Raw genomic sequence first — 12,021 nt, 5'->3', positions numbered from 1 at the left:
CAGGAATGGAAAACTACCATCAGTACAAGCATCTGCAGGAAATTCCTAATTAAACCAGGAGAGCTGTGCCTACCCAACTGAGGTTTAACCAACAGCACACACACCAAATCTGAGTATTGGAGTGTTTGGATGTCCTGTTCCTGGAAGGTCAGGGAGCTGGTGAGAGAGCAGTACGTGTACTCCAGAGAGACTTCTGCTGCCTCTCCAAGGCTACAGCCGTTGGGTCATTGGCAGAGTGGATCTGAAGCCATGCACCGTGCCAGCGCAGCCACCCGGCCTCACACTGCACAAGTACATGTGGACACTCTTGTTCACATACAACCCTACAGATGCATCCTGTGCTACAGCACTGTAAGCCATTTACACAGCAATTCTGACCCTCTTCTAGAGTGGGAAGCGCTTCAAAATGCACCAAGGACGCTAGGAAAGGAGGTCACCCATGTCACCGCTTATCAGGACCCCCTGGCTGCCAACTGCACTGGACTTACATTTCCTGCGCGGCTTGAGGTCTCGGTTCACAGGAGGGGGCTCCAGGTCCGAGGGAAGCTCAGGTAACGGGCTGGTGAGTTTTTCAGTGCTGACGACAGGGAAGGTGAACGTGGCTGAGCCAGGGCTCATGGGGATGTAGCCGTCGGATGAACACTCAGAGCTGGGCGCAGAGGGAGAGTTGCTGGGGCGCATGGGCACGTAGCTGTCCTCCGTGCTGTCCGAAGCAGTTGAGTAGAGTGGAGAGAACCGACAGGGCTTCAGGAGCAAAGGAGGGAAAAAAAAGAAGTGGGTTGATGAATGAATAGCTAACTCTGCAAGCCAGGAGGTGCTGATTGCTGGCAACAGATCTGAGCCGAGCCCCAGGCCAGGAGAAGCCTGACATGACCCAAGAGGTGCAAGCTGGAAAGACAGGAGACAAATGCAGGAGTTCGGATGCACACTCCAGCTTTGGAGAAATCCACCTCTGAGCTTCACAAGTCACTGCTGGAAACTAGGACCAAACTTATTGGTGACTTAAAGTCCTCCAACTTCAGGGAGGCTGCATGTCCCTCTCCCAGCAGTAATTCTGACCTATAAAACAAAGGAGGCTCCTTCATACAAAAAAAAAAAACATCTGAAGGAGAGACACCTGATGAACTAGATTTTTGCAAATGTGGAAGCTGAGAGAGCAGGCACACAGACCTACAAGATACTGCTGAGAACAAACTCTTGATTGAGGCAGGTTAGTGCTGGGTGGTGAAGGGATTGATTATGAACCTTGCAAGCTTTCAAATGGGAGAAAAAGGTAAGTTGCCCATGGCCACAGCTTACACACACAAGCAGCAGAGGATCTGCCACACCGAAGACAGCATCTAGCACCAGGGAGAAGACAGGCTATGTAATGTGTGATGGTGCTACTCATAACCACAGCTGCCAAAGGCTGAGTCAGGAAGCTTTGGACTGACGGCGCTTTCAGAGCAGAGACTTTCCTAGGTCCTAATGAGGAGATAGCCCTCAGGATCATCAAGCAATATGCTTCTTCACACCCATTTTTGAAGACAGAAGCTTTTCTCAGGTGCTCTCAGTCAACTGTTTAATTCTCAAGGTTACTGGTATCCTTTTCTCAACAGACCTGGCTTCACCTGCTTTAAAAAGCTCTGCTCAGTGTCATGGCCTGCCCCTCCCTCCTCTCTCAAAGGCTTTCTGTGGCCACCAAGAGGCAGCACAGAAGTTGCTCAAGGCCAAGCGCTTCTTCCTTTTTTTTTTATTCCTCTGCTGAACACAGGAGAGGAATGATTGAATATCAGGACATGAAATGATTCACTTTTCGAAGTGCGTGCCAGTGGTTTAAATTTCTGCAAGCAGAATACTTACCAAATTCAAGCTAAGTCTCTTATCCCGACTTCTTAAGGAACTGCCTTCCATGTCTGCTGCAAGGGAAAAAACAAACTATTAAAACGGGATAAGGCCATGTAACCTTACAGAGATAATTCTGGTGTAAAGTTTATGGCTTTAAAATAATAAGAGCTTTATAAACATTCCATAACTCCCAGTATTTATCCTAAATGAGGATATCCAATGACACTTAAGACCAGAACGAACCCACTAGTATTTCAAGAGCAATTACATCTATTCTAGGCACAATGAAATCAAGGAGCATGTTCACTTAAGATCTAGATGTAAGTTTTCCTTCCTCTAACATAAGGATTTGGGGAGAAACACCGGTGCGGTGTGGAGAGCAAGCAACCAAGCAAAAGTTTAAACTCAGCTCCTGCTCTAGTCTCGCTCTGTTTTCCCATCTGTCAGATTGGGAAAATTATATGAAAAGGAATTGTAGTGAATACTAATTCATTATGGTTTGGAAAGTTATTTAGGAGCTCGTACATAAGGTGCCAGGGAAGCATATTTTACTGTACAGAGGGTGCACCGGGGAACTTAATGGTAGGAGAGAAATTCTTCTCTTTGTCACCCAGAAATGCTGATGGGGTGCAAGTGGCTCAAGTTGATAGAAAACAAACAGCCAGAGGAAACGGCCAACAGTGACAGCACCCCCTTGTGCAGGCTGGTCCTTGTCTTGATATAGGTCAATCTTATTTTTGAAACAAAAACATCTGCAGTCAGTGCATAGAAGCTTCCTACAGAAGGCAGAAGAGCTAATCAAGAACAAAGCAACACCGTCCACGCAGATATGTATTCAGACAGACACAGTCACGGTGCTGGGACAGCTATGCTTATGATTTTGACCAAAAAAAGATACCGAGGCATATGCTCCGGCAGATGCCAGGATACAGGTGCCTTACACATGTACAGCTCGTTCCCCAGCGCCATGGCACCGCATCCAGCACCCGCTGCCTCTGCGCTGGGCTAATTACATCTGTTCAGCTTTTACAGGTTGCCAAGGGCAGAAAATCAAACAACTCGAGTGGGCTCACTCTGGGAGCTGGGGAAGGAACAGCTGCCTTCTCCCTGCTGCTTTTTCTGATCTTTCTTGTTAAACCCATTTTAATGCAGAGTTTAACCTTTCAAATAGTTTCAGCTGCGCTTAGGGTAAGAAAAAATAGCAGCACTTATTAATTCATTGCTGCCCCCTGTCAGGCAGAGATAACCTTGCAGCAGAGCAGTAGAACATGACATTTGGCCACTTCATCCTCTTAAAAACATTTTGGCACAAACTGGGTTGGAGGAACGTTAACGGTCCCGAGAATGCCGGCAGCATCAGAGCAGCACACGTGCAGCACCTTTCAGGGAGCACCCAAATGCACCTGATAATTAAGAACACCAATTCCAGCAATGGGTGTTTCTCCAGAAACCTTCCAAGAACTGCTTGTACGCTGATAAACAGGCTGGACAGAGGTCTGCTTGCTTTAGCCTGTGAGCTCTAAGAGCAAGATCTAACAGCGCCAAACACTGGTTGTTCATTCAAACTACTGGAGTCTGAAGTCCTTAACCTACATTTTCTTCCTCACCAAAAATGACAGATCACTGCAAAATACTTGACGATTTCCAGCCGGGCACACTGGCTGCCTCCCTCTGTGCTGGGGGTCCACAAAATACAACTTTCTGACACTGTGTGTGCTGGTTTGACACCTTCACGTTCCAGGGTTTTGACTTTGTTTTGTTTCAGTAACGGTTTTTCAAGAACAAGCGGAAAAGTCACCCCAGCTCAGAGCAGGAGTCGCTTTGCAGCAGAGCCTCGCTCTGCGGCGGGTTTTCAGGCTACCCTGACCGAAGCACAAGGACAGAGTGGGATTTGCTCAAGGGCACAGGGAGTCCCTGGTTCAACTGGGATTACATCCTATCCCCAGTGTCTCCTTGGCTTCCCGTTCTTTACTCTAAGCTGCAAAAACACTTGCTGCTGTTACAGAAAGGGCTGGACGTAGCGAAGCAGCACAGCTACAAAGGCATTTCCCGTGTGCGAGCCCAGATTTTGACCTGCGTACACAGAGAGTTTGGCACTGCTCAACTCAGGGACCAGCTTTTTGGTTTCCTACTGCTTGCTTTTTTTGGAGAGGGATGGGGCATGGTTAACCAGCAAGTCATGAAGTACCCTGAAGAGATCACAGCCAGTTTGCTGCCCATGTGTACACACAGAGGCAGAGGCTGCTCTACAGAGCAGGAGCTGATGTGAGGGACTGGACTGAATCCTGCTTGCCAATTAATCTGAAACAAGCAGGTTGCTTTGGGCAGCGTATGATTTCTCAGGGGCAGGACGGGGAGGCACAACTGGAAGCGGGCACCCACTCTGCTTTGCTGGCTCCCAGAAATGCACTCACCTTTCCAGTTCCTCACGTTGTCTAAGCTGGACAAGGAGATCCTCCTGGGCACCAGAGCGACCTGAGCCAGGTAGATCCCTGCGTGCCCGTTCTGGAGGGCCCCGCCTCCCACCTCATCCCCTCTCCTGTCTGAGAGGTGGGTTGGTTTGGGTGGCCGTGGTGGAGGCGTGTTGGACAAGACATCCAGCTGGGTTACACCATAGGGCAGCGCGTTTTGGCTCTTGTCGATCTGAAAGGTTGGTGTCAGCGGTGTCCCCACCAGTGGCGAAGAGGAGGAAAAGTCACTGGGTGTCCCACTAACATCTGTGTTCCTGGACACGGTGCCAGGATTTGCCAACGGGGCCCCATCTTGGTGCACAGTGCCAGTGCTGGATGGTTGTACTAGGTACAAGGAGGGCTGGGACTGCAAGGAGTCAACAAAAACATCGTCCGATGAGGTTTGCTCCAGAGATCTGTCTGAATTCGACCAGCTGTCACACCTGCACAGAGACAGAGGTCAGGACCTGCACATTCCTTTTCCCCTGGTTGTAACTGAGCAAGCACCATGCACGCGAAAAACCTCCAACCAACCCACCCCACAGTTCCTGTGGCTGTGGAAGGTGCCCCTGAGCTGGGGGATGGGGCACTTGGAGGGACATCAAAGTGGGATGCCTCCAGCCACCCACCCTGGAAAGGGACAGGACCACCATACAACACTCAAGCGATAATCCATGCAGCAAAAAGCCCCCTGCAAACTGAGTAAGGCCGATGGGTCCCCTGCTGTGCTCAGGAGCGTATCCTGCACAGCAGGGCTCAAGGACCAGTTTGCCCCAGTCTCCCAGGGCATCACTGAGCAGGCAGAGGGTGGCTCCAGCCTGATGCATCCGGCAGACCGCAAACCTACCTGTTGTGGCTGAGCTTGCCCGACTCGCAGTTGGAGAGGAAGAGGTAGTCGGGGAGGAAGACTGACTCTGACTCGCTGGGGGTCTCCTCCGCAGCAGACGCGTCAGCAGCAGCATGGTCAACCGAGAAGGAAGGATCAGCGATGTGGGAGGCGTGAGTGGAGGCAGCTGGTGATGGCTGCGGGGACGATGTTGTGCGAGACAGGCTTTCCACTGAACCTGCAACAGGAATGCATGGCTCCAGCTGAGGGACAGCTCTGACTCGCCCTGGCCCACCGCCTCTCCTGGCCATCACCACCTTGCTTTACCCCAGAGCAGCAGTGGGTTGAGGCAAAAATGGATTCTGGGGAGAGGGGAGCCTGATTTTGCAGCTGCTCCCTCTGCCCAGGCTGGGCAAGGCAGCTGCCAAACTGAGGGGCTGCAGGAGGTGCAGACACCCCTTGCTTTGGGCCCTCCTCTCCCGCAGGCAGTAGAAGACAGCCTCTGCTGAGGAGCGTGCTAAGGCAGAGCAGGCTGCTTTAGCAAGTATTTTTTAGGACCTAACGCAAATAATTCACCTCTAACATTTCTAATTAATGGTGACAAGGAAAGGGATTGATTCCTCCCTACCTTCTAGATCTCGGTGGACAGAACAAAGTTTTGTGGCTCACGGAGCAGCCAGATTTGCTGCACCCCCGAACTTGTCTGCAAACTCCTTATGCCTCTCTAGGCTGGACACTGAAGCCACGAGAGCTGTGGTGTAGCTGTTTCTGCCCAGCTGGGGGATTGTCAGCTCTGCTGAGGAGAGGGACACTCCTTTTCTGGAGGCCACAAGGCACAGGGAGCCTGTGCTCCATGATACCTTCCCTGGGCATTAACACTCCCCTGGGAGAGGGAGACAGGAGCAGGTTTGGGCTGCAGGCAGCAGGGCTGGCCCAGGCTGCACAGAGGTGGCCACCCGCTCAGCTCCGGGCTTCTCTCACCACCAAGGCCACCCTTCGCTGGCAGCATACAGCCAAGGCACCTGCACCCACCTGGCCCAAGCATTGCCAGGCAACAGAGATGCATCTGGTGCTGCAGCTCCCCCAGGCTCCATCCCTGCTAGAGAGCTGGGGACACTGGGCAGGAGGGATGAGGGAGTGATGGTTGTGCCACACAGAGTTAAGGCGAAGCACAGCCTCTGGCCCAGCTTTTGGGGCATTTCAACTGAAAAAATTAAGTCCTCAGGGCAAGCGGACCCCCCTTCATGGGCAGCTGTGGAGAGGGGAGGGCCTGGGGTGTCTTTGCAGAGCAGCTCCCCCAGGCTCAGACAGCAGCACCAGGAGCACAAGCCCTCCAGTAGAAAATAGGAATTTTCTAATGAAGATTCAGGTTGCTGCATGGGGACCAGGCAGCGCTCGCTGGGCACCCCAGCTGTCCCCAGCGCCTGTGGTGCTTGGCAGTGGGTGCCATCCCTCTGGCTGAAGCACAGACCACCTGAGTCAAAACCGCAAATGGAAAACCCCACAGCAAAAACAAACACAAGGAATCAGCTACTGCAGATAAAACCAAACCAAGCATGAACATGTCTTCAAAGTGCAGCAGGACAGCAGATTTCTCCAATGCTGATCACCAGAATTTGCTGGAAATGCTGGCAACTAGCCCCTGACCATCTGCATGCATGCTGCAGGCCAGATCCTGCACTGTGTGGTGAGGTCCTGGGAGCCTCCAGCAGGTTCTGTCTAATTCTCAGCTCAACACAGCAACAAGCCTTGGCACTGTACTGGGTTGTTGTAGCCACTTCTCAGCCCTGGGAGGTGCCAGGTATACGTGCAAGCAGGTCAGGAGGGATGGAGAGGGCTGCCAAGGCTTGGGTGGGACATCACCAAAAAAACCCAAACCCTCTAGTGACCCAGGTCATAGTGGGCTTCATCCTGTCATCTTTCCGATCTCAGTCAGGAAAGTTAAACATCTTTTCTCCCTGCACCACCCCACACCTCATCCCTTTAAACTGGAGAAGGGGCTGCTTCTTCCCTTCCCATCTTCCAGTATAGACTCACTGCTGCTTCCTCTGGTTACCTCGGGGGGTCTGGTGTAGCAGTGGACACCAGGTCAGCAAAGCACATAAACACGTGCTTAAACTCAAGCTTAAGCAAAACATTTGCCTAGTTCTGAGCAGGTGCTTATAGCAGTGGGATTTCAGCAAGGAGCATCTGAAAGGGATGGTTTTCACAGGATTTCACATTTGCAAAGCAGAGCTGAGGGCTGCAGCCTTCCCATCTGAAAAAGAACTTCTCTTGGTCATTGTGCTGGCTGAGATGGTAACTCTGCGTTCAAATCCTGGACTAGGAGAGCTGTCTTACAAGCTGAGAATGATCAAATATGCACCAAGCTAACTCCACAGGGATCTCAGGAAAGCACGTTCACGTCACCATCTGATCACATTTAAAAAACAAAAAAACAACGAAAAACTGCCACAATGCATAAGAAAGAAATTAATGACACTTTGGATTAATGCAGAGAATGAACAGGCCAGAACTCCATCTGGTACACACGGGGTTTAGACACGGATTATCCCATCAGGAAAGGCTGTGAGCTGCAGACCACATGGCAACCGTTGTGAGCAGGAGGGAGGGATGGGGACAGCACAGACCTGCCCTTTTCTAACCTTCAGGGGCTGAGGGACCTGCAGCCAGCTCCTAGCAGCCCATCCCTGTCCCTGCCAGCTCTGCTGGTAACCAAATCAGCGTGCATTAAAGTCGCACTGTGACAGCAGCTGGCTAGGATAAATTATGCATGGCCACTTTCAACGAAGAAAAGGCAGAGAATAGGTTTGGTGCCTGCCCTGCCCTTTGCCAGAGACAGCAGGAGGCTTCAGCTGCCAAAAGGACTATTTCAGGGGTGTACTAACCCCAAAAAAACCTCTGCCCTGCCTTGACAGGGGTCCATCAATGGAGAGCCATTGCCTGGAGAAGCAGGGATCCTCCTTCTGCTGCAGACCCCAGCCCATGCCCCAGAAATTGTTATGGTGAAACAGGGACACAGTGAAATAGGGGGGTCCTGCTCACAGCACACACATCCCCCTCCCCCCGGCTGCATGGCCATACCAAGGCGGCAGAAGTGCCACCCATCCCTCCTGGCAAGAGGCCACAGTCGAACATGAAAGAGCAGCCTTGGATCTGTGCAGCTAAGAATGGATTTCCTCCCGCTGAGGGGGGAGCAGGGAAGGAGTAGCCCCAGTGCCTGTCCTCCAGCATGGGCTGTGAGGAGGTGTCACATCTCCCCAAACTCCTGTGCAAGGGCCAGGTGCTGCCATGAGCAAACCTGCCAGGACACTGCCTGCCCCACTTGTGTGGGAACAGAGGGGGCAAATGAAGAGAAGATGCTCAGGAGGAAGAGTCTCTGCAAGGAGAGCACAGTCCCTCCAGGTAGCCCCTCAGTGAAGTGATCCTGGCTCCCTGTGCTCCCAGCACGTCCTGGCTGGAGGAGATGTTCCCTAGGGTGGATGCAGCAAGGTCCTGGGGAGTCAAACCATGCCCATGCCACGGAGGGCAGAGTCTGTGCATGTTGGCAAAAGAAAGAGACATTTAAGGTGGCAAAGAAACCATCAGAAGGGCAGGCAGATAGGGAGAAGGTGCTGGCAATGGGCAAGGATGGGTGTCAACAACAGAGCAACCAGAGGTGAGGGAGCAGAAATGCTCTAATCCAACTGCCAGCAGCCAAGAGGGACCCAAGGGTAATCATTCACTACCTGCCAGCATCCTGATCCAGGCACTCTACAGAGAGGGCTCCAGTAAGGGGCCTCCCCAGGGACATCAGGCTCCCCTGTGGCCCTGGGTGCTGTGGGGGAGAGTAGAGCAAGAGGGGAGTGATGGAGATCAGCAGGGACCTTCAGCAAGGGCCGCATCCATAAGGAGAAGGTGTTTAGCTGGGATGTGGAGGAATACCTGGAGCCTGTGGAAGAAGTGTAGAGACAACCCAAGGTCCTTCTTGGGCTGAGAAGCTGCCTGCCAAGGCATGGCCTGGGGGACAATTCCATGCACAGCTACAATCTTTAAAATTAAGGCTTCCTAATGGGAAAGGGTAAACAACATCCACAGCAATGGAAGAGGTGATCTGTTGCATCATGTCAGTTAATCATGCCTCAGCTCATATAAAGTGTGCCCACGATGTCCCATAGCCACCTCATTTCACCCCTTCCCTGCCCAGCCACTCGGCCCAAGCGTCCTCTCGATCCCCCGCGTGGCCACGGTTCCTGTGGGCTTGGGGAATGTCTGCTTTATCAGGAGCCTTTACCAGAGGGGGAGGCAAGATTGTACATAGAAACGGCAGGAAAATAGGGTGGGGGGCTTCTTCCTCTCTCCCCCCACTGACTCCCCCGAAGGTGCCAGCTCCCCCATCTTTCGCAGCACAGCCAGCAGCACTGATTCTTGCAGCTGAGTGCTGCAGCGTGATGATTGCTGCTGGCAAGTCCTTCCTGACAGCCACCCTCCCAGGTGCTTCCTGACATCTGCCTGGAGCTTATGCGTCGCCTCCGTCTCTCAGCCATGGATAAAAAAGCTGTCCTCTGCTTACAGGACAGACCAGGGGCCTCTGATGACGGGGACCTGGCTTCTCTGCTGCTGGAAGGGACTGACTGGGAACCACAGGACCGTGTTTACAGCTGAGTCACTGTGCAAAGCTGTGGCTGCACTTTCTGTGCATTAAGCAGAGAAAGCAGCAGGTTTGATTCTGGCCTCAAAGTCACAGCAGATTTTCAGAGATGCAAGGATTAAGAGTGATTGATTTCACAGTGTAATATTGGCTTTGAGGTTCCTTTTAATACACAGAACAGCTTATTAAAATCTCCTGAAATTGATGTGTCTTTCTTTTGATGATTCATTTCAGGGACTATTTTTTTTAATACAGTAACATTCAAGTTAAAAAAGCATATGGCATTTAATAGAGCTTTTCTCTTCTTATGTTAATTTTTAAGGGTAATTTGTTTAAACCTACAGGCTCTTGGGGGATTTAGGTGCTTCCAAAACGCTGAAGCAGTTAGTAACTGTTTGAGATCTTGCTGCAACCTGGGGAACGGTGCAGATTTAAATCTGAACACGCCCTGCAGCCCAACCTGAACACACCCCAGACCTGACGAACTCCAGGATAAATAGATCTTACTGTATCTCTGACGGCAAATAGCTCGTAGGTGCATGGCTGGAAGCTCAGCGTACACAGCCTGAGACAAGGGCTGGAAGCTCAGGGGCCAGACTTTATAGTGAACCAAAGCAAACACTCCATGCTGTTGAACCTCCTGGGATGAAATACCTGCCTTGAGCCAAGAGGGAAACTGGGATGTCAGCTTTCCCCACTGCCACACCAAGAGTTGTCACTTTCCCATCAGTGCCTACTCCAGCAATCTTTGCTGGGAGAGAAACACCGCTGGCTGTGTAACACTCAAGTTGCCCACGTGTAATTCCTACAAACCATGCTGCACCGGACCAGCAAAACAGGACAGATATTTCCCAGTATAGACACACCTCTCCTGGGGACAGCCACTGCCTTAGCTCCTCTGCCACACTTCACATCTCCCTATGCACAACCACACAGTGCCAGCAGAAGCCTGCAAATACATTTGAGACAAGAAAATTATCTTCCTCCTTTCTGTTCTGCATGGAAAAACTTTCCTTCATTTCAGAGTAATTGGTAAAAATAGACCTCAACTAACACTGCACCAGAAGCAGCAATGCAAGATCAACATCTCAGGGTCAACAAGGGCAGAAGGGTAGCAAGGGGGTTACTGAATATCCCCAATTACATCCAGTCCTCAAAGGGCTATTGACTCCAGTCCCTCAAAGCTACCATCTCTAGTTCACAAGTTCCATCCATGGGCACATAAGAACATGTCAGCACATCGTGCTGGTGGTCTCTAGAGCAACTGGGAAGAGAGCAGACATCAGATTTATTACAGGACCACTGCTCTATCCACCCTCATTTCCCCTCAGAATGAACTACTGAAGAGAAGATTAAAGAAGGCCAGGAATGTGATGTTCTATTTGAAACTATCTCATCATGGCCTTTTCTTTCCATTCAGGTGACAAGGTAATGGTATGGCTACGCAGCAGCTGCAGGCACCAGTAGCAGCACAGGGACCACGGTATGATAATGTGCCCAGCCACACTACGACACCTCCCAACACTGGCCTGCCCTCGGGATCCCGTCCCTCCATCACTGCCCTCTTCTGCTCTTGCGCTACCTTTTATCCCAGCGAAGGACTTGGTTCTGACTCACTTCCTATGAGGCTCTCAAATTGCTGCTGTATCTGCCCCTTGCAAATGTCAAGGGAAAGACAGATTGCTGTTATCTGAGCCTGGCTGTCTCATTTGAAAGGTAAGTTAATGATGATATAGGTCCCGGCTTTAATTACGGGCTACATCCATCTTGGAGCAGTTAATTCTTGGAAGCTTTCCAAGACACCCACCCTACTGAGTACGTACAGGTGTAGGTCCTGGCAAAACAGGCTGACTTTATGCTTCACTGGCACAACCATCTCTTGAGTCTCGACACACGCTTCTAACACTCTCCTGTCCTCTGCCTTTGCTTTATTTTTCTTCTCATTACAAGACTACGACAACTCCGTACTTTTGTCATTGATTTATGTGTGTGCATACACACCCGGGTCTGTGCACATTCCACAGCCAGCAAAGCCTGAGAAAACGCGAGTTCTGCAGGACACCGTCCGAGAACAGGTGTCTCACATTACACCAAACTAAATAAATATGGGACATGTAATGAAATGAAGGGCCCCAGAAGGGAACAGTCAGTCAGCTTCCCACATAAACAGTACCTTTGCTTATTGAGGACCTGCTAGCAGGAATTGCTTCAAAGTGGGACCAAGCAGCCAGCTATTATTTCCACCCAGCAGAACTGAGTTCCCTCATAACTTTCAGATCAGGGTTCAG

The 12,021-nt window shown here is 51.2% G+C and overlaps 1 protein-coding gene across 1 annotated transcript in view; it reads right to left on the bottom strand.

Annotated features, from left to right (window-relative positions):
• Window positions 1–12,021, bottom strand: part of GAB3 (GRB2-associated binding protein 3) — a gene marked incomplete at its 3' end in the record, with an annotated part of 61,831 nt that overhangs the window by 5,104 nt on the left and 44,706 nt on the right. Inside the window, exons 3-6 of the mRNA XM_010137610.1 lie at window positions 5,125–5,341; window positions 4,242–4,720; window positions 1,843–1,898; window positions 489–744 (exon numbers count right to left, since the gene is read on the bottom strand). Coding sequence (XP_010135912.1) covers window positions 489–744; window positions 1,843–1,898; window positions 4,242–4,720; window positions 5,125–5,341 — 1,008 coding nt within the window. The remainder of the gene's footprint in view (window positions 1–488; window positions 745–1,842; window positions 1,899–4,241; window positions 4,721–5,124; window positions 5,342–12,021) is intronic.

This window comes from Buceros rhinoceros, unplaced genomic scaffold (assembly GCF_000710305.1).
Source record: "Buceros rhinoceros silvestris isolate BGI_N320 unplaced genomic scaffold, ASM71030v1 scaffold13366, whole genome shotgun sequence".
Classification (NCBI taxonomy): Eukaryota; Metazoa; Chordata; class Aves; order Bucerotiformes; family Bucerotidae; genus Buceros; species Buceros rhinoceros.
Note: the sequence above shows the minus strand (reverse complement) of the source record. Positions and strands in the feature narration are given on the sequence as shown.